Source organism: Protobothrops mucrosquamatus, unplaced genomic scaffold (genome assembly GCF_001527695.2).
Source record: "Protobothrops mucrosquamatus isolate PMUCROS unplaced genomic scaffold, P.Mucros_1.0 scaffold_36, whole genome shotgun sequence".
Lineage (NCBI taxonomy): Eukaryota > Metazoa > Chordata > Lepidosauria > Squamata > Viperidae > Protobothrops > Protobothrops mucrosquamatus.
In genome coordinates this window covers 992,060-1,015,572 of record NW_015386112.1, presented here as the reverse complement: position 1 = coordinate 1,015,572, position 23,513 = coordinate 992,060, and the positions used below count along the sequence as shown (strand labels likewise).

Below are 23,513 nucleotides of genomic sequence, written 5' to 3'. Positions count from 1 at the left end.
AGCATGACCTGCTGAAAACCAAGCAGATCCATTAGGCTTCCAGGAGGGACCATCTTAATTGGTTCCCCCGTCCCACACATCTCTTGCTATCAGCCCCACTAGATAGAGCAAACCAGGAAATCAATTCCACCATAAACAAAAAGTTTCTCTATTGAGATTGGCTACAATAACAGAATTTACAAGTTAGAAATGTGTTGTACCTTTCCCTCCTCCATATAGTTCAGTGAATTAGGGAGGACTCTGAGCTACTTCTGAACATTATCTTCTTGTTCTGAACTTTAAAAATGCTTCTTCCCCTTTTACCTAGGTAAGCAGTCTTGCATATTTACATTAAGATCATCTTCATTATCCTCTACATTTGCAGAGGTTAGTGATACTGATAAGCCAGAGACTGACCAGAAAATTATCTGTCCATGATAAAAGACTAATATCCTCCATTGTTACATTACAAGCCATCTGCTCTGTGGTAAAAGATAACAACTGGAGAGAATCCAATACTGTACCAGCTCCAGAAATTCAGTAAGGGATGCAATCAAGCAGCAGGGTGGGTTGAATAGCTCAACCTCAGCCTGCATCCAGTCGCCAGTGTAGCAAAACATCTATTCACAGCTAAGGTCTCTTGAATATCATTGTCACCCTCTCTGGCCTTGGATCTATGGCTCATGAATCAGCTGAAACCCAGATGGGCAAATTTCAGACAGTTAAAAATGATAGTAAGTGGTTTGTATCCTCAGACTTGCAAGATTCTGTTCATGTAGATCGTTGCTTAGTAGATTTAGCTCATCTAGTTTCCTGTCTGGTTTACTCAGGACAAAACATGAATTCCTCTTTTATGATTCCCCTGGTCTCGGCCTGAAGACAAAGCACGGCAAGTGAGATGAAAACTGGTTAAAAGTCAGTTGAGAAAACAAGGAGATGGTCTTTTTACTCTGTTTAGTGTCATTGTTTTCCTTGGCTCCTTCCCTTTTCCAACCTGCTTTATTCTAGTATGTTTGCTTTCCTTCAGGTGCGCCACCCCCTCTCTCTCCACCTATAAGCTCATTTAAGTCCTATTTTCCATCAACCCATGATTCAGTTATCTTCATGTGAATTCTACCCTAAGCTTCAAAATTAAACAAGGGCTGAACTCAGCTTATCAGTCCAGTTTTTGAAATAGATATGTCTTCTGTGTTCTAATATGTTTATGAGCCAGGAAAAGATGACAGAAGAGACAAATAACATGGCTGCATCCCAGAGAATGAATTACATTTGGCTCCAGATAGAACAAGCAGGATACTCTCGTTCAAGAATGGTCATAAACTGTGACATCTCTCATGAAAAATGAATTCTTAGAATCCTCCCTAAGCCTGTAGAATGAGCTCTGTCTTTTTTTAGCAGTGGCCTTCTGTGTGCTCAAACTCCTTTTGAATGTACTGCTGAGTTTGTTTTAGGCGTCCAAGAAAAACTCCAATAGTAGAAGCATCCATTTTATGCAAGTCTTCAAACATGAAGACAGGGCTTTGCAGGTCACTTTCATTAGAAGAACTAGAAAAGGAAAGCCTTTGTAGAGTGTACAGACTCATCAAGCTGAAAAAGTAAGTTCAGGATCTCAGTATCTGCAGAGCCACCTTCTCCTGGAGATGTAGAAGAGACGATCCCTTCCAGATCCCTATTATTTCATCTGTGGAGGATCTCTGGGTCAGTCCTTCTTTATCAGTGCTCCCATTCCCTGGAACATCCTTCCTGCTGATATCAGATGGGCCCCAATTCTGTTAGCTTTTTGCAACCTGGGTATTTGAGCAGGCCATTCAGATCTGACAGATTATTCTTGTCTCTTCTGGAGGGGCGGTGGCTGTACATATAGGCTATGATTGCCCTCAACATTGGATGGGTTCCTCAGCGCTGTAATAATGTGATGTTTTTAGTCTTACCACCTTTGTGAAGGGTGCTAAGCCAATCAGTCCAATATGGTACAGTTTCCTAATAAAATAAATATACTGTAAGTAAGTAAGTAAATGTTTAGAGAGGCACGGTGGCTCAGTGGCTTAATGGTGCTGGAGAAGATCTGTATTCCAGCAGCTTGAGTTCTAGCACCACATGACAGAGCGAGCTCCCATCACTTGCATAAGCTTCTGCCAACCTGGCAGTTTGAAAACATATTGCATGCAAGTAGATAAATAGGTACCACTTCGGTGGGAAAAATGGCACTGCGAGCAGAAGCACAAACCCAACCAGTGCCAGACCTACCCGAATGCAATGATGAAATGTCAGGTGAAATTGGTGGTTGGAAAACCCCAGATGATACTGGAGAAAGCTGTCAAGTCTTATGAGTGTGAAGCTAGTTTGCCCTCATGGTGCACTCTGGATAGTGTGCAGGTGTGAACTGAATGAACTAGCAATCATTGGCAGCCAAACAACTTTGTATTAACACTGTAGTCTCCTGGCTAAGTAACATTGCCATAGGCTAAATAAATAAATAGTAAATGTATGTATGTACAGTAAGTCTAGATTCATTGGAACTGCTTTTGGAAACCAAAGACAGTATTTCATCTTTTCCTCTAACAGGTTTTGCTATTCATTAAGAAGCAGAAAATAAGGAAGAAATTCAGTGAAAGCTGAAGTCCTAACTTGAAGGTTCCTGTCCTTGTGAGTATTTCATGGTAGTATAATCAGAATAATAACTTGAAGCTGTTAGCTACAACTATCAAGACATAAAACTTTGTAAATTGTTACTTTTATATCACTTCTGACTAAAATATAGCTAATGTAAAGTAGGATTGGGAAATTCTGAATTTTTGGAATTGACTTTAATCTGTTTTCTGTGGGCCACAATTGTACTTCACTGCCCACTAAATCCCAATTCAACAGCCAAGTTGTAAAATAAAGTTCTCAACGGCCAGCATTAAAAGCTTCATCATTAGTGACAAAATATTTTTTTAAAGTTTTAGGCACAGCCCTTTACCACCAGCTAGGTTTCCTATTACAAACAAGCTCCTCACAGAGAAGTTTTTTTAAAAATACACAAGTAATATAAATGCTTCTACCTATTATGTTTCTTTGGTGAAAAAAAAGATGGACTATTATAGCCACAGGTGTGATCCTGAAACAGTTAGGAAGGATTTAAGCCAATGCTAAGACGTGTTTTCTAAATGGGACTTGTGGCCTTCAGGAACACCATTATTGGGATAATCAACTTGGGATATTAATACTGGGCAAAAGAACTGTGTTACATAACTAGCAGTTAGCATGCCATTATAATCCCTTCGTGGTTATGTAGCACTTATTATCAGCATAATCCAGAAGCAGAATGTTGTAAAAGACAGTAAAAAATCTTAGTTACCTAGTAGTTGCTTTTTAATAACATTTTAGAAGATGAAAAGTTTTGAAGATCTCAAAAACCCAACATAATTACCTGGTTCAGAAATAAGATCAGGACGGTAGGTATGATCTAAGTCTTACCAATTAAAGAGAGCCATGTCATGGGGTCCTGGAAGCATGTCTTTTCCTTGTTGACCTTTGCCCTCTGAAATATCACCCCCCAAAATCTTGGCTCTTCAAAGAAACTGGGGACCAACGTAACTTATATTCTCAAGTAGTAGAAGATGGACACTTCATTATTCTGTAGGGTCTTCAAATACTCTAGAAATATAAATAAGTAAATAACTTGTGCAAAATGCTGCTAACCTTAAACTTTGTGAAGTTTTTCTTATAGGTTTTTTTTTTAAAAATCCATCTCTCAATAGCTGCTAAAAAATGTTAGTAGCCTATATAACAGGTAACATAAAAATGACAATTATTCCTTTTTAAAACTGAAGAAAACCAAGAATTTAACAAACTTGTGTGGAACTGGGTCAGGGGAAATCATTATAAGATACAGAAGACCATATGCTTCTTATGATTTTTTTTAAAAAAATGTTATTGAGATTTTGTAGAAGTAATTTTGGTAAATATAGGTAGTCTGCATTTAGCAAAAAATATCGGAACCAGTAAAGCAGTGATTACAGAACTGCAAAGGTCATAAATGTAAGAAATTTATAAAGTTACTTTTTCATCCCTGTAGTAACTGCTAACAGTTGCTAAACAAGGCAGTCGCTAAATGATGACTACTGGTAACCTAAATATTTCCTTGCATCTTGCTTTTCCTAAGAAAAGAAAGGATGTGTCATGTTCCCATCTCCAAATTTTTCCTGCAAGACTCCTGTGGGATATATTACACTGAGTGTAAATGACTTCCCAAAATCACCCAGTGGATTTTTATGACTTAGGGACACCTTTGTTCTACAATGAACTGGTTGTTCACTTTTGAAGTAACTCTGTGAAACAAGATTATTTTCAAACATTGCTAAACCGTTTCAATGTATTTTATTATTGTTTATATTTATTTTTTGTTGCTAGAAAATTTGTATTACTCAGGGGTTCTATAAAGTAATAAATAACTCAATGTCAGAATAGAAAATCGCAATTTGACATGTCTGAGTTTCTTATCTAGATATTGATATGAACGAAGACAGTGATGTGTTAGGAAATGTAATGTGAGAGTAAATTAATTTTCATTCATATAGTTAGCATTCAAATTTTCTTTACTGGATTGTGGCAAACACGTAGAAACCAGAATAACCAAAAAAGTCACAGCAGGTGGGGCTGCTATGAAGATAGGAATTTGAAAGTCTCTAGCAGCATGCTTATATTTCAAATTTAATTAGTTGCACCAACAATACAAAACAATCCAGCATTCTTCTAAAATGTATTATATACCGTCATGGAAAATAGCACCCATATAAAATAAATGCTGAAAGTTAAAACATTTTTCAACAAAAACAGCTTATCAAAGAAAGACACAACTAAACAGCTAGATTCTTTATAAGTTTTATAGGAAAGTCTTGAGGGGTGTCTATCGACTTTCAACAGGATCTAGATTTTCTTGAGGGTTGGGCTAAATGCTTAGAATAAGAAAGATGACACTCTTGTGCTAGGATATGTTTTTGTGTTGAAATTCTCTATAAGGAATCAAGAAAAATAGCTGAACACATTTTACTTATTTACTTTATTCATTTATCAGATTTAGAGACCACTCATCTCACTCACGTGAGACACAACCTCCAATTTTACATTACAGTCATGTCATTACATTGACTACAGTTGTATTTAGTATCCTTTCCTGTTAATTCCATCGCCCTCTTATCCTTTTTTCTTGCAGTTGTATATAGCACAAAGCCCTGGATACTGGCATGCCCCCTCGAATCTATTTTGGCATTCCCATAAAAAGTGTGTGTTCTTCTTGCTCTTCTCTCTCTGGTTTGATTGGCCACAAAGAAGCCCACCTGTGCTGTCCTTCTCCTTTGGAATGTCTCAAGTCCTTCGACTTCATCTGGCGCATTGTCATTCCATTGGTCAAGGTCCTTTTTCTGGCACTCTGTGTTGCATACCAGGAATGCAATTGCTTCTCAAGGAGACAAATGGAACTACAGCATCTCATTCCAAAGGAGCTTCTATCATGATGTCCTGGCGTAGGATGGCATAGGCAAAACACTGAGGGGAGGGGGCGGAAAGGAGCAGCTATTCTCAAGAGATCCTATATTATGGTGAAAAGGTTTGAATTCAAAATAGACGTTTAAAATTAGATGCGTAATAGAAATCAAAGAAAAAATGTTGATGTTGCTCAGTGCTCTTGATAATTCAGTGCTCGCCATAGCAATTTTGCTATCGTTAAAATCTCCATCCAAGATTTTGCTATTATAGGCTCTGCATTAATACATAAAATCTCTGCCCATGTGCCAATGTCCTTGCATCATTGAAATGAAGATGGCTTTAATGATGGAAGTTATTTGCTTGCATATCTTTTTCAGGAATAGGACTGCAACTTCAATGTCTTTTTAAAACTGCTCAGGCCAGAATGAATATTCTTTTTTTTAAAAAAAAGAAAAAAGCACAGTAGAACTAATTTTCAGAACTAATACTCTGACAAATCAAATTTTATAAAGATTATGAAAATACGTCACAATAAAGTAAGGACTTGTAGCAGTCTAACATTTGGTGATACAATTGTGCAAAGCTTTGGTTTAGATGTGATGTTCTGTTGTTTTATAATAATTGTTGGTAATGGGCTTTCTGCAGCAATCTACAGTATTTTCTTTTTTCTTATTTATAATGCTGATCAAAGACTCTAATCAATAAAGTTGTTTCAATGATAATAAATCATAGCTACCAAACAATTTTAGGTAACATAAAATGCATCTACTGTGCACATTCAGGAACAGTTTTTGTAACTGGTTCTTTAACCAGAAGGTGATTCCATCTGTAAAGATCACTTTCCTACATTACCCAGACTGCCAGTTTACTTATATTGTCTTTGGAAGATGGAAGACTAAAGAAACATCAGTAATGAAGGAATGGATAGTGAAGACGGCTAAGTTTGCAGTAATGGCTAAATTGATGTTTTGATTGAGGAGGGTACTACAATTACTTATATAAAAACTGAAAACCCTTTATAGATTTTTTTTTCTGAAAGTGGATTAAATTGCTGATGATGATTTCAGGATTTATTGATTTAAAAGATTTGTTTAAAGGAACTATGATATGCAACATGGGAGATTGGAGATGACAATTGTTATGTGAATACCTGCTGCAAACATCAGAAGTCACTTCTTTAGATACGTTTCTTTCTTCTTTTTTGTTATTCACTTTTTCTGTTATCCTTTTATAATCTTTTTCTGGTCCTTTTTGTTTCTGTAGTTTTCAAAAAATATTTGTAAAATCTTATTCTAATGAAAATTATAAAAATTAAAGGAAAAGTCACCAGGCCAAACAGGAGCTGAACTTAGTGTCTCCAGTATATTGCTTTCTTAGACTCTGAAGCATAACTTACTCAGGTCCCTGGAGCAATCCCTCCTGAGTTACTTCCACAGCTTGGAAGAATCAACTGCCTTTGCCCACTCAACCGATTCTAATTCACACAATAAGCATACCAATATCCATCTTCTGAACTAGTTTGACTCCCCAACTTCAAAGGAACTATGGGTTCAGGAAGACACGGAACACATTAAACTGGCACAGCCAAAAAGTACTGGAAAGCAGCTATTGATAGAATTTTTCTCTTCCTTCTGCAAACCTATAGAATCATAGGTCTAGAAGGGACTTGGGCATCTTCTAGTCCAAGTCCCTGCCCAAGGCAGGAGACCTTATGATATCCTGGATAAAAGGATGTCCAATTTTATTGAAAATTTCCAGTGATAGAGCATTCAGAACTCCAGGAGGCAAGCTGTTCCATTGATTAATCATATTTACTGCCAGAAAATTCCTTCTTATTTCCAGATTGGATTTCCTTCTGATGAGCTTTCACCTGTTGCTTCTTGTCCTGCCCTCAGGTGCTCTGGAGAATAAACTGAACTCCTCTTCCCTGTGACAGACCTTCAAGTATTGGAAGACTGCTGTCAGGTCTCCCCTAAGCCATCTCTTCTTCAGGCTACACATACCTGGTTCCCATAACCATCCATGATAAGAATTAGCCTCCAGACCTCTTATCATCTTTGTTGCTGTTTTCTACTCTTATGAAAAATTGTCTACCACAAGATCTCAAGAACCAGATGGAAAGTATACCAGTTTTCCTTTACTCTCTGTTCCTCCTGGTCTATCTACTACCTTTCTGGGTAAAGTGCCTTTTCAGGCCCCATTTTTACATCTCAAAATATCCAACCTACAACAGAAAGACATACACACCTTTCCTTTCTACAGCCATTCCAAAATTCCCGTAGTCTCCCTGTAAAAGGCTTATACAGAGTATGTTTCATCCACTTTCTCCACTACCCCCACCACCCAATGGCAGGGAAGGCTCATTATCATTCCATCAATATTGCCTATTATTTCCACATGGAATACCACTTGCCAATTGACTGTTACTTTTCCTTTCATTGCCATTTTTGACTGACTGTGTGCTTTGTGGAACCTGTTTTTTATTTTCATGGCTAGTCCTGCAACACCATGCTGTTATTCCATATCAGTCTGCTGTTTTGCTCTATTCCTTAGTTCCCAAATGGCTCTAATTGAGCAGGTGGATGAAAAACCCATCACATCTTCAAAGTGTTACAAGAAGATCTTTGAAAAGAAGTCTGAGATGAAGGAGTCTGCATTTCTTCTCTTGTCTTTCACCTCAGCTATCTCCCTACCCCATTACACAAAAGTGATTCTGTTTTGGTCACATTCTGGAGGCAGTCTTGATGGAAACTGACAGTAGGACAAGGACCAGTGTGTTGAAATGAAGATCCCTTCATTTTAAACATTCAGTGATTCTAAAGAGCAATCTCCTGTACCATATAATAAACTATAATGTCTGTACAGATTTATTGTTGTCAGCATTGTCAGTTTACAAATAAAAGAACAGTCAATAAATGCAAAGAAGACTGTAATCCCAAAAAAAATATGTACTTCTACTTGCAAAATCCTGGCTTAAGAATGTTGCCTAAAAAAAATTAAATATGGATTTCCCAGTGTGGAACCTTGGGAAAGAAGGAATCTAGAAAGCATTCCCCTTGAAATTCTCTAAGATCCTGGCCTGAATTATCCTTTTTATATTTTTGAAATGCTATTTTATTTTTTTTTATCTTATTGAAAAAATTGATATGGCTGCCTGTCTGGCTGCACCAACTCTGGATGACCAACAACCCAGTTAAAAACAGTTGCAATGACAAGCAATTGTCAGTGCACTAGAGTTCCTTAAAAGCCGAGCCCTATTGATCCTACCAACAACAGAGCCTAACAACAGCAAGCCCCAATATTTATGGGAAGGGTATGCAAAATGCCAGCCTCCAGCATATTTATTTACAGAAAACTACTGAGATCTTGCGAAAGTTCTCCAAAAATTTACATCATGGACTACTGTTCCCAAAGCTGGGTGTGAATGTGTACTTACCACCCCATGAAGAAAGGATAAAGTGAAACAAGGATAGTTATTGAATAGTTGATAGTTATACAGTTAGCAATAGTTATCAAAGGGGCACAATGGCTCAGCGGAAGGGGGCATAATGGTTAAGTGGTTAAGATGCTGGCATTGCCAGCTGGAAAGCCGACAGCCTGGGTTATTGAGACCCAAGCCCCACACGATTAGGGTGAGCTCCCGTTACTAGCCCTAGCTCCTGCCAACCTAGCAGTTCAAAAGTCTGCAAATGCAAGTAGATAAATACAGTAGGTACTGCTTCCATATTTTCATGCTGGCCACATGATGATGGAAGTGTCTCTCAGACAACGCTGGCTCCCTCGGCTGAAAATCAGAAAAGATCACCACCTTCTTGAGTCGGTCCCGACTGGGCAAGGGAAACCTTTAAACCTTATTGATAATTATTCTATGATAACTAGAAATATTGTAGGTAGTGTTTTATAAGCAGGAAAATCACCTGTAGCAGGTGTGAATGCGCTAGGCTGACCCAGCAGCCACAGAGTGACAGAGTGCCCACAATATTGAGAAATGCTGTTTTTTTCCCCCTTCTTTCTGGTTTTCCTTAGATTTCATCTACACACGATGATCCTTTCCCTCATCTTATAATACACAAATAAGGCCTTGAGTCTTCTATTCATATATATACACTGTACTGAACATGCACCACACGCATCATCATAGGCCAATGGCTACAGATGAAATTTTAGTTCCCATTCATTTTTGAAAAAATTAAAAATCTTTATTGTCATAGAGATCTGTTGATGGAAAATCAAGGAATCATTATGAGTCAGCGATGCAGGAAGTTTTAACATTAATTAGAAGGAACATTGATCTAGGATTTGCCAAGCAATTAAAGCCCTGCAACTCCATTAGGAAAAGACAGATTCTTCTACTTTATGCAGAATATTAATTTTAGTCTCATTTACAGATTTGCAACAGTTCTATTTTTTTTTTTAAAAACCCCTGAACCTAGGTTAAGCATTTTATCTATATAACATTCCATGCATCATATCCTTTCCCCCCCTCCCAGCCCCTGCTCCAACCAATTGGCAAGTTTTCATAATTCTCAATGATTTTGAGTGTCCTCTTCTGACTGAGCAAGGTATGACTTGGGCAGGCAGATGAAGAGTAACGAAAGGCTCTGTCTCTGTCTCCTTCCCACCGACTTTGACTCCCCGGTTATTTACAGCACATTATGGAAAGTGGAAGGCGTGCCAAGAAGGAATTTGTTTTCCCCCTTGGAATGCTGCAGTTGTCCCTTGGTGAAAGGAGATCCCCAAAGGCCTGGGCCAAGAAAGTGCTGACAAAAGTGAAACTCAAAAGGGCAGAGAGCAAGAATAAGTTGGTTGGCTTAAGAAAAGCTCCAATCAAGTGCACACCCCCTAAAAGAAGCTATTCTTTATAAAGACAGATACACACCGGCAATGACGCGATCATGTGCAGGGCTTTTGAACGCCGGCCCTCCCATACTTCAAAATTATGATCACAAGAAGTGTGGCTGCCCCATTTTCCAAACACTCGGCAACAGCCCGAACACTTCCAGAGCAGGATTTTGAAAGAAGAATCTGTTTAAAATACTTGGCCAAGACACCAAGTTCACTGTTTAGTTGGTAAGTAAGTGGAAGCAAGTTGAAAGAATGTCATATCCCATTTCCTTTCTGGGTTCCCCAGCTCAATACCTGCTATTTAAGAGATGCTTTCAAAACACAACGTTTAACTCATATTCTGAGGATATGTATTCTTGCGTAGACCAATTAGCCAATTGTTTTTCTTCTACCTTTCTTTCCGCTTGGTAAGCTATACTTTTACCTAGCAACCCCCGTTGTTTCTGACACAATAATTTCCTCTTCATTTTCCTCATCGATATTTTGCTCCATGCTTCTCAATACCTTCATTTTGCTTGGGCTTTATCCTTTATGACTCAAGCCACTCATTAACACTCATAATTTTGTTTCTGTGGCATTTAAATGGAGGTACCATGCTTTCTTTTGCAATGTGTCAACTGGGTTTTTGGCTGCGATAACTTTTTTTTAAAAAAAATCTGTAGTTCAAACGCTCCATTAATCATGTCATTTACTGGTTGTCCTTGACCTAAAGCCACAATTGGGACTGGAACTTCTGTCACTGAGCAATGAGATTGTTAAGTGAGCCATGCCCAATTTAACAACCTTATTTGCCATGGCCGTTAAGCAAATCTGGATTCCTCCTTTGACTTTGCTTGTTGGAATCCCCCTGTGAAGGTTGCAAATGGTGATTCTGTGATCCCGGGCACTGCATTAGTGCTGGTTGCCAAGGACCTAAATTTTTGGTCATGTGACCATGGGGACACTATGAGAGTTATAAATGTGAGGGCCAGTCGCGGGTCATTTTTTTTCAGTGTCAGCAAAGCTTCCCATGGTCGCTAAATGAATGAGCATAAGTCAATAAGTCAAGGACTACCAATAATATAGACTATATTTCTTCATAATCGGCAATATCAGCATTTGGTATCTTCGTACCATAAACCTGTATTTTTTTCAACATTGGCCAAGGTATTTTTTTCTGTATATTTGAGGAACTCAGAGTGTACTGTTCAGCAGCTTCAATTTCTCATCCAAATTATCTCCCAGTCTAATGACTGGACTGCCTCTGAATAACAGAACTTCAAAGTGCCCTGACGATTGTGAGCTGGTTACTCAGAATATATTGTAGAGAAGGGGTGTCAAACTCACCATGTCACGTGACGTGTCACAACATATTGCGACTTTTTCCCATTGCCGGAGCTGGGGTGGGCGTGGTTTCGGCATGACGCATCCAGCCCGCAGGCCAGCAGTTTTGACACCCCTGTTGTAGAGAGTAAGGAACATAACCTTGGCAGAGATATGCAGGAATCATTACCTAGGCAAAAAGGGCTGAAGCATTTTTTAAAAATCCAGAAAGAGGAGGTAACATTTGGGAGCACCTCAGGCAGATGCCTCCCTAATTCACAGAAGGAAGAGGTACAGTGCAATCGGACTTGCAAGATTCTGTTATTATAGTCAGCGCCATAAAAGAAGCATTAGCCTTCCTGTGACATTTCCTGGCCTGGTCTACGTACCGGGGCTGAAATATATACATCATATTGTTAAATGATTTTTTTCCCCTAGCATTTTCCCACAAGTGCAGGGTCCACATTTTTTCAGATCAACTGAGTATTATAATAATAATAAAGTTAGAAGGGACCTTGGAAGTCATCAAGTCCAACCCCCTGCTCAGGCAGGTAACCCTATACCATTTCGGACAAATGGCTGTCCAGTCTCTTCTTAAAAACTTCCTGTGTTGGAGCATTCAACGCTTCTGGAGGCAGGTTGTTCCACTGGTTAATTGTTCTAACTGTCAGGAGGTTTCTCCTTAGTTCTAGGTTGCTTCTCTCCTTGATTAGTTTCCATCCGTTGTTTCTTGTCTTGCCCTCAGGCGCTTTGGAGAATAGCTTGACTCCCTCTTCTTTGTGGCAGCCCCTGAGATATTGGAACACTGCTATCATGTCCCCCCTCGTCCTTCTCTTCGTTAAACTAGACATACCCAATTCCAGCAACCGTTCCTTATATGTTTTAGCCTCCAGTCCCCTAATTATCTTTGTTGCTCTTCTCTGTACTTTTTCTAGAGTCTCAACATCTTTTTTACATCGTGATGACCAAAACTGGATGCGGTATTCCAAGTGTGGCCTTACCAAGGCATTGTAAAGTGGGTATTAATACTTCACGTGATCTTGATTCTATCCCTCTGTTAATGCAGCCTAGCACTATTGATCCATTGGTTGCAACAGGAATTGATCGACTTGTCACTCAAGCCTGACATCACAGCCCAAAGCCATCCAGCCAGCTTTCATGCCTAATGCAGTATGAGAATTTATAGTCTCCTGGTATCTAGTCTGGTGTCTTAATACTAGACCAAACTGGCTCTCTCATATTGTTACATCAAAACCCTGGTGAAAATATAGATACAACCAAATTTCAGTTAATTTTGCTTCTACTAGAGCCTCATATATCAGGATAAAAAAATAACAACAGTTAGTACACATTGTTATATTTTAGATCAGGGCCGCGACCTGGTACTGGACTGTGGCCCATTTGGAACTGGGCTGCACAGGTGGGCGAGCGTGCACAGCTCCATTTGTGCAAGCGACGGGTGCTCACAGCTCAATTTTTTGCATAAATGGGGCTGTTGTGTGCAAATGCATGCATCCCACTGCTTGTGCAGAACCATTCCCTCTCTTCCCCTTGCTGACTCTTTGATATCTGATTTTTTACTAACTCTTGATCCTTCTCACTCCCACATTCACACAGAGTAGAGAGAAGAGCCATCTAGGCATGGAACAATCCTTAACAGCTGAGAATGAAGTTTAAATTCTATCAAAGTCCCCAAAGCACTTGGTGCAAGCTGACCCAAGGAAATTCTTGATGGACACTTAGATTAAAGGAGACTGTCATTCCCCCCTCCCCCCAAATCTGGCTTCACAGAAGATATTTCAGTTCTAGGAGAATCTTCTTACATGAAAATGTCTGTCTGAAGAAAAGTAAACCTAGCAGGGTACTTTCCCAAGAAATGACTTTTCAGATATAAGCTGCTCAAAACAGAAAAATCAATGAACATTTTAATTCTCAGTCTAAATGAGAGGGTGACAAAGGACAACTATTTTATCTAGTCAAATACTGTACATATACATTTATCTGCTATTCATAGTTATCTAATTAAATTAGTCACAGGTTCTGTTTTAAACCTTATCTCCTTAAAGATTTTAAGATGAGAACACATGTTTTAATTTTCTTTCACTTTATTTCACCATCTGTGCACCACACTTGATTTTAGAGTGAAGCTTCCCATCCTACCATGTTGCCTAAGAGCAGCCATATTGTAAACCGATTATTTAAAAAAACAAAAAGTGACACTCTAAATCTCTCTGGAAATGTTCATTGAGAAAGGACCAGAAGCTCCACTTCCTAGGAGGAATGCATCAAACTTGAGAGAAGACAAGTCCCAATGATATCTTCAATACATGTCAGTTCAGTAGGTGTCTCTTCAACATGTCAAGAACAAGAACTTCTAATGAAGAGAGCATTGTAGCGTATGTTTGGTGGTAAAACTGCATCAACACCAAAAGCTTTTAATAAGCCACTATATGGCTAAGGCATATCCAGAGCATATCTGGAAAAATATCATTGGTGAAAGACATCCAGCTTCTCTTCAGAACTGAGTCTTAGTCTGTAGGTATAGGTTTAGTAAATTCAACAGCACGAAGAAGACGCCACAGCAGACCACCTGTGTATTTCCTCCAGTTAATGTGACGCAAAATGCATCACAATTAATGCATTTTAGACATGCTTGCCTGACAGTCAGAAATCTAAGTCCTTTATTCTTGCTTGTATTGTTTCATGTGCTTTAGGATGTTGGCAGCAATTTCAATGTTACTCTTATTTTGGCCAAAATAATCAACAAATTTCCCATCAGGCCCAATAAGGTACATGATGATAGTGTGATCCACCTGCAAAATAACAAACACAAAAAAAGGAGATGGAGATAAGACTGAAATTCTGAGACTAGATAATTCTGCTAAGCACTAAATTGTCTCTGTGATTGAACTATTATCCAGTTCTTGATTTCTAATAAAGGCTTTAATAGGCAAGTAAGTACCAAAAATATATATTTCTTCAGCAGTAAAAGTGAGAATACATTTTTTTTAAAAAGCAGAGCCCCATACATCTGATGATAAGATTACAAAAGCAGCCAAACCCTATATAAGAATTGTGTGTGTGGGGGGCCTTTATTGAGCTGCTATGTTTGGTGAAAGATAATCTGCCCTGGAACCAAGCTTTCCCCATTACCAAAAAATTAAGTAAAAATATCCTTGAGTATGAGGGGAAAAAAATCAACTTTTGTAAGGCACAAGAATAATACTGAATTTCTTGAGGCAGGTAAATAGCAGCAGCAAGAAGCCTCTTCAGATACTTAAACACACACACACACACACACACACACACACACAGACATACAAAATACGAATTAAAAATACTACTTTCTCATTAGCAAACTACTCATTTTGGAAGAACCAAAATCAGTATTGAAGCCTTGGCATATTTATACTTTAAAGTATGTGTGGGAATATTTAAGGCTAATAAAAACTCCTATTTCAAACAACAAAGACTGAAGATATTCTACTTGCTTTTTAGGGCCACTGTCATTTATTATCTGGCGCCCTCTCCTGTCTATTTTCTGGTGCTGATACTTGCCCATTTTTATCTTCCCTTAGGACACGGGTGTCAAACTGGCCACATCACATGACGTGACGTATCGCGACTCTTTTTGCATTGCTGGCAATGGGGTGGGCGCGGCTTCGGTATGATGAAACCAGCCCACGGGACAGCAGTTTGACACCCCTGCCTTAAGAGAAGGCAACCCCATCTGGCCTTGTCCAAGCTCAAAAGCTAAACACCACTGGGCCTGCTGAGCAGTTGGATGGGAAACCACCAGTCCAGGTTGGACTGGAAAGCTGCTTTCTTTTGCAATCCTTCTCTATAATACATTAGAAAACATGTTCAAAAAATTAATGCCAAAAAAAAAAAGGCAAAGGCTTGTCCAGGCAATTACCAGGAGCCAAGACTCGAAGGTAAACACAAGCCTGAACTGGATTTTTCAAATCCCAATATGAACTTATTAAAAATTACTATGCATATTAAAACCAAACTCAGTATCAAAGAACAATGTTTTCAGTTCTACTGTTGACAAGGTCTTTTTTCGATTTAATTTTTCTTGCTCGTGATTAAAATAAGAAAGTTCCAACCAATGTTTTTCAACACAAAGGAAGATCACCAAACTGCAGTTCCCCATGAAACAGAAAAGTCACTTGGCCAAATGCTATCTCCTCACAAAGAAAGTCTTTTGTTCAGAACAAAGTGCATAGTCAGCTCCCATGTTTTCTACGATAATTGCCTTTTACGGTTCTGACATTTCCATTTACATCTATTTTGCCAAATTCATTCAGAAAAGAAGCTCAGCTGTAGGCCAAACATTCTGAGCCCCCTCCCAATGTTTTCCAATTTGTATTCTTCTAGGGCTGTTTTGCTCACTGCTCATTCACATTTTGTTGATTCAATGACCCATAAAACCTCTCTCAGAGACTAAAATCTTTATCCATTGATGGGAGAACTCATAGAAAGAATACTCACTATGTAGTCATTATCCTCATCTCTGGGACCAGGGCTGTAGTAGACACGATAGGCTCGAGACACCTCATCAATCTGGTCTTTCGTACCGGTCAAACCAATCAACTTTGGTGAAAACTCTTGAAACAAAAATAAAATCATCAAGATCTGATGCATTAAAAAAAATGAGAGCCCAATTTATAAAAAGTGAAGTTGGACTGAATTGCAAGTTAAAATGGAATCAGTATAGAGTGTCCAATAAAAAGAAAGGCCGTGATTACCTTTGACGTATTTGGCAATGGCTTCTTCATTGTCCCTCTCTGGATCAATGGTGATGAAGAGTGGAGTGACATTAGGCAAAGATGCGATTCTATCTGTCATCATAAAAGATAATATTTAATCCCCAAGTAATCAGCCTCAAGACTGTTTATGTTCAAATTTGCAGGCCCACTAGATTAAGTCTCTTGATCACTTTAAACACAAACCTATACCTCTACTCCATCTGCTCAAGCCTATACATAGTCAACTTCCCCAGGGTGGTGATTTAAACTTTTTGTGTGTTTTGGTCCATTTTGGACAAGTTTTAAGAGATGAGCTGAATTCAGAGTTAGGGTTTAGCTTCCCTGAATTCTCAGCTAAAATCTTGGATAAGGGATAGAATGAGGATGAGTTTTAGATATTGGTAGTCTCAAATCCACTATACTCTTTGGACTGAATGCTGACAAACTGACTAGATAATATATTATTATAGACTGAAGTTAAGGTTAGAGTTAAGCTTTCTTGAAATAAAAGAAATAGTAGAATAAAAGGTAAAATCTGAATGAATTTATATGGTAGACTTAAATTTTGATTACAGTTAGGATCACTTTTTGTAGCAAATGTTTCATGAGTGATAAGGTGAGATTAACACTGAAATTCCTGGAACTCTATTCTAAAAATGTAAAATGAGAGTGTATTGCTATAGACTCTTATTAGTCTTGATTGATACTAAAATTAGGTTGAAGGCTGAGTCAACGGTGATGGAAAATATTTTATTTTAATGGAGGTTTGTGTAATGTTAACATTAAATTTAATCTTGTTTGAAATCAATCCTTTAAATGAAGGTGAGGATTAGAATCAAGGTGAATGTTTATGGTCAGTGGTGGTCTATGGTTTATATTACTATTGGGATCATCTGATGTAATAAAAGATGTCACTATTACCATGAAGTTAGTGTAAGTATTAGGATTCATTTACATCTATGCTAAACCCAGTATGATGATGAGTATGAGTTCTTAATGTTAATACTAATATATTATTTATCAAATTTATTACCAAACTGGGAATTACTACTGTGTTACTCTTAATGGGAAATCTTTATGGTTAGGATAAATATTACTATCAACCTAGGACTCATTTGTTTATATTCCAAATGGTCTATAGTAAAAATAAGCATGATTATTAATATTATGTTGAATTCATAGTTACTCTTAAGATTGATGTTAGGATTGAGTAGTGAGGTAAACTTTTGGTTAAATATTTTTTGGCATTAGAGTGAGATTAAAATAAGATTTCCTTGAATACTATTTTAAAATAGCAAGAAAGTTAGGATCAGGGAGAATTCTTATGAATAATGGTAGTCTTGGGATCATATTACAATTAGGATTAAATGGTTGAGCACTAGCTAGGGCAAATATTTTTTTTAAAAAATATTTCTTTCTTTTATAGACTCTGAGCAGCTTATTGAGTGAAGTTAGGTTAAGCATCTTTGAAATTTACATGGAAAACTAGTGTGGTACTTTGAATTTCTGTGGTTAGTGAAAGTCTTTTTCCCTTCTGTTTAATATTTAGCTTTTGGTAATGATTAGGGTTAAGCCTCTATTAAAGTCTAAGCAAAAACTAGCAGAAGGCTGAAAGCACAGCTCAAATCTTTGGTGACCAAGGTTGGAAAAAACTGCGCAAGTGTGAATTTCATTCATTCCAACTGCAAAAAGGTCCTTTTGTAAGATGATTTTTATGGACAAATAAAACAGTACACCACTGAGCTCCTTTTAGTGGTAAACATGACTTTTTTCTTGCTCTTTCTTATGCAAAGATTTTCCTTTTTGAGTATGGGTACCAAGTCTTTACTCTCCTATACTATACATTTCCCTTTCATCCATGTTTTATGTGTATTAATGGTTCAACTGTGGAGGTGATTAGTGTATCACGTTTCTGGGTGTGTAGCTAACGAGTGCTCTTCATGCGTTTTTAGTGCCTGATATGCCGGGGGCTTGGCTCTCAGATGCTTGTTCGATCAACAGACATACAGATCTGCCCCCGGCATATTAGGCACTAAAAACGCATAAAGAGCAAGCCAGAATGCGGACCGCGCTCGTAAGGAGAGGAACTAGAGAAGGCATTTATTGTATGGAAAGGAGACCGGATGCACGACGAATTGCTGAGGGTAAGGAAGAGGGAGAACGAGGACCGGAGTAATGCGATCCGCGGGGAGGAGAAACAAGATGAACGGCCGCCCGTCCGGGGCGAGCGGTGGAGGAATGATCCCGCAAATAGTCCTGTAAGAACACCAGCTGATCGGATACGAACAAGACGGGGGGGAGAACACCGCAACACACGTGCACACCTGCATACGGAGAGCCACCTGCTGGGCGCAGATGACGGAGTGAATCTGGGAGCGATTCGGCAACCACCCAGCTGATTGAATGCAGACGAGACAGGGGGACAGGAGGCTACTGTGCACGCACATGCCTAAGCATGAAGGGAAACTGGAGGGAACAGGGCCGATAGGGATAAACAGCAGAGGGCAAGAATAGCAGGTAGATAAACGGGGAAAACGGGGGGGGAGCAGCAACAACGGAAAGGCACCTATAATGCCGAACCCAGATGCGCAGCCCAGAATGATTGCGGGGGGGTGTCGGAAAATACACCAACAGCAACAATATTAGGAAAGATAGGATTGACAAGGATGGGAAGGGTGGAAAAAGAAACAATGGGAAGAAAGAAGGCTGTGAAATTGGAATGCAAACGAGGGGAGGCGGGACAACTGAGGCAATTATGGTCAATTAGGACAGACAGCCCTATCACACCGTCAATGAGCAAGAAACTTGAGTTAGCAAGGTTTATAAGAAAACTCCCCATCCCCTGACACTCACTCTTATGAGGCTGGCAGTGGACCAGCGAAAGTTTAGGTTGTTTTTAGTATTGTAAATAGTTGTTTTTTATAGTTTTAGTTTTTTTAACAATAAACAGCTGGTTTATATCCTTCTCAGAGTTCAAGGATTTTTTATCATTGCATATATATATATATATATATATATATATATATATATATATATATATGCTAATAAATAAATAAAAGTGAACACCAGGGTAAAATCATTAAACTATAAAAGTTTAATACCGATAAACAACCAAGCTTTCGTCAGCTTCCACTGCTGACATCATCAGGGCTTAAGAAGCCAGTCCATGGGAGAGTCTTTTATAGGTTGAATGAGGCCTGCACACGGCCCCTGGACCTCGTCACTGGCCCTGATTGCGTAGGCTGCGTTCTAGCGGTGGTTTTCCCCCCGTTGGCTGTTCTTATCCTGCAATGCTCACCCGTGCGTACGCCTTCACATAACCCATTCTCACTCGGGCCGGGGGTAGATGGAACATTCCCCCCTCCTGCCCTCCTCGGCTGTATCCCCCGCGCCGCCTGCCCATGTGATCCTGCTCTCCTACTCCCTGCAGCGGTCAAATCCACCCGGCTCGGGGTGCCTATTCCCTTTCCTGGAGTCCAGCTGGTCCCAGCCACCTCGTTGCCGTTCCCACAGGCACTTCCCCCCCTTTCTTCTCTGATCGTATCTCCCGTATCTCCTGTGTCCCTCAGCGATCCACCCCTGTCGTTCTTCCACTCGCCCCACCTGGGCTGACTAAATTCATTCATTCAGGTAGGTAGGGTCACGGGCAACGAGGAAGAGGGGAGGAAAGTTGGAACGCAGGTGGCTAGGAAGAGAGAGGGGGACAACGGGCAACAAAGAGGTACCCTGGGTGCAAAACTGCCCCCCCCAATGTACGAGCAAAGCAGGGAAGGAATGGGGTGGGGAAGAGGGAGGCAAGAGTGTGTCAGCTTGCGATACGACGATTAGGAACCGAACGCAGGAAGATCGTTTGGGCCCAGTCACAAGGTCCAGGAGTCGGGTGCAAAAGGCACCACTCCTATAAATAGCCATCCCATTGACTGCTAGTCACCCTGATGATGCTGGCAGAAGGCCGGCGAAAGCTAAGTGTTTTAACTTTATTAAACTTTTATAGTTTTAATCTCCTGGTGGTCTCACAGTTTGTGGTTTCCCGAATATGGATTTACCCAGGAGTCAGCCTTCTATTTTTAGGATTTTAAACAATATATATTATACTGGGATAGCTATTTCGAGATGATTACAAATGATGTTGCAGTAGCGACTGCTGCCTGTGGATGGCTCTAGATTGAGCTGATACAGGCAAAAGATTTCTTCCTCCCATATTTGGGCTGACAGGTGTATCAAAAAAACACTCAACACACACACGTATGTATGTATGTATGTATGTATGTATGTATGTATGTATAGATAGATAGATAGATAGATAGATAGATAGATAGATAGATAGATAGATAGATAGATAGATAGATAGATAGATAGATAGATATTCATTCTTTTGAGAACAGGCATCAGAATTTCATTTTTAATGTGTATCTTACCTTGTTGCATATAGCTGAGTTTTAAATGGTTGTAAAACTTTTCTACACAGATTCTTTCCTCCTTTACATTTACCTCCCTCCCATGTTCTATTCTCCACAAGCTCTCTGATAAAAGGGGCCCAAATCATAAAAAGGTAATCCAGAGTCACAATCATACTCTTAATCAAGAGAAGGACAGCATGACTGCCTCACATAGAGAATCTTTCCAGTCACTCTGGAGTTGGGTGGTGCCAAAACCAAATCAAATTAAAAGTTCAGGTTTCAGCAGGATTTACTTACCAACTTCATCCACTGCTAGCATCATTTTCTCCAGTTCCTCTGGGCAAATGTCAGGGCAATGTGTAAAACCAAAGTAGATTAAAACCCACTGGCCCAGATAATCACGATCTGATTTCGATTGTCCATGGTGATCAACAAGTGAGAAAGGGCCTCCTAACAAAGGCTTTCCAATGGATCGGATACTCTCTCTCTCCAATGCTGAAATTTGATCACAAAATTAGATTATCTGCCGGCAGCTTTGATGGAGGAAAATCTTAAAAGGATTCCAACAGAAATTCCTATACATACATTCCTAATTCCTCACCTTTTCCTGAGAGACAATTTCAAGTGTGTCTCTTCTTGGAACCTGTTTTGGGTTTGTTTTTTATTCTTGTTTTACCTAGAAAATACTATCTATCCTGGGGATAAAAATACAGAATTACAATGGCAAATGCTAAAGGCAGTACAAGAAATAGTACAATGAAATATTTACAACTTGGGAAGAGATAACATGGAAACTTCCAGAATCTCTCAAAATCTCTGCAGAAAATTATTTAAGATCACTTATATCCTATCTTGTTGTATTTAGATTCAGGGGCTTTAATTAAGATTGATCCTGATTGTATTTCAATAAATGCTAGTACATTTATTGCTTTAGTGATTTTTGAAGCAGCCATTACAGCATCCCAATTTTATACCAGAGCAGAGATTTATTGCTAGCATAACCTGAAAGAGGAAAAACTTTTAATATTTACAATATCTACACATTGGGAAATCACCTGAAGAGAAGGACAATAAGCAGAAATAAAAACCATAACACATGCTTGGGCATATTTCATGATGGTAAGAATCAATTATAAAAATGTACAGTTATTTGTATCATTCCTTCATGTGCTTGGATCACAACTCCCAATACATCTGGGAACCATCAGTTTAGAAAAAAAATCAAACTACCCAATAGCCACCCTTGACTAGATATGCAATTATTTGCACAACACAATTTACATCTCTACAATACATGATAATAAAAAAGCAACAGAATGATTGAAATAATACCCACCTGCTTCTTTCTCTTTCTTTAAGTATTTCAGTAGTCCCAGCATCCCACCTCCAATCACAGCCGTGACTGCTAAACTCTTCCAAGTTACCGGCTACTGGGAAAGAAGAGAAAACGAAATGTTCATAAATAAATGCTTTCGCGTCAGGCCGAGCCCGTTTCTTACGAGCGCTAATCGTGTGACTTCTCGTGGTCTATCCTAACCTTTTTCCAGGCGCTTTTAATTTTTCTCCCCTATTCCCGGCAGAGCCGGTTTATTTTTCTGCCTGTATGAGGACGATCAAGATTAAGCTCAAGATCGGGAAAGAAGATGGGGAGATGCCTTTTAAGTTCACCGATTAAAATCTCACGAACGGGACTCCGCACCTTTGAGCAAGTCCAGCCTGAGAGAGGGATTTGGCCAAGTGTCATTCTTCCAGCTTCGCGGAAAGGACAGACCCGCGATCCCGACCGAAGCGCCCTCTTTGGCCAAGAAGGTTGCGCGCAAAGGTGCCCAAAGAAAGGCCCTCTCCCCGGGGCCCAGCGATCCAGCGCTTGCAGCAGCTGCCCTCGGCTTCTCCCACTCTGACTTCTACAGCCGGAATGCCTCACCCCAGGTTTCTTGAAGCCCTTCTGCCTTCCTTTGACCGGGGGTGGGGTGACCAGGGGCCGGACAGGACAGCAGCGCGGGAAACAATGCGGTCGAAACTCTAGACGCGTGCAAAGGGCGAGCGACGCCAGGCGAACCCGCACCGCTCCCGCCATCCTTCCCTTCCCGGATTCACGAACCAGCACGCCCGACTTGAATTTCCGGGACAGACCGGCGTCCTGCCATTGCATTGGCTTCAAGACTGTCACATGGCGTCCTGTACCCTCCGAGGACCGCAAGGGGCGCTTGTGTTTCCTTTTGGCTCCCTACGGTTTGCATGAAGAAGCGGGCACCGTTGAAATCCGGCCCTCGTCAAAGGACTTTCTGCTCCTCGTTCGCCTGTCTCTCGAAATCGCAATAGGCGGACTTCAAAGGAATGAAAGGAATTAAGGCGGCTTTGGAAAGGAGGGTTATTATCAGTCAAGGCTTTTATAATAATAATAATAATAATAATAATAATAATAATAATAATAATAATAATAATAATAATAATAATAATAATAATAATAATATATTCTTTTTCTCTTAGTGGGATGGTGATCTTTTCTTTCTAACTTCTCTTGAATAGTAATACTGGTAAGAAAGTTGGAGAAATCCCAACTTTTCATTCTGTTTGACAACAAGTGGGTTACTAGGTAATTTTTCAAGCATTTTCATATTGGGAAAAGTCCGTCTTTTCAACTTAAAACAAGCGTGGGGGGGGGGAAGACGACATCCATTGGCAACCTCTTCAAGCATTAATTTGTTTTGTGGAAACAAATTAAGGCGAACCGAGCCTAGCTTCCAGACTTTCTCGATTTCCCACT

At 39.6% G+C, this 23,513-nt stretch overlaps 1 protein-coding gene across 1 annotated transcript; it reads right to left on the bottom strand.

Annotated features, from left to right (window-relative positions):
• Positions 1-13,512: 13,512 nt before the first annotated feature.
• Positions 13,513-22,890, bottom strand: LOC107282524 (protein SCO1 homolog, mitochondrial). Its single transcript, XM_015810316.1, has 6 exons — positions 22,671-22,890; positions 22,083-22,173; positions 21,044-21,241; positions 16,347-16,439; positions 16,090-16,205; positions 13,513-14,408 (listed from the first exon to the last, which is right to left on the bottom strand). Exons 1-6 carry the CDS (start codon positions 22,821-22,823, stop codon positions 14,277-14,279), a joined length of 783 nt encoding a protein of 260 aa, XP_015665802.1. The 5' UTR covers positions 22,824-22,890; the 3' UTR covers positions 13,513-14,276.
• Between the last annotated feature and the right edge of the window lie 623 nt (positions 22,891-23,513).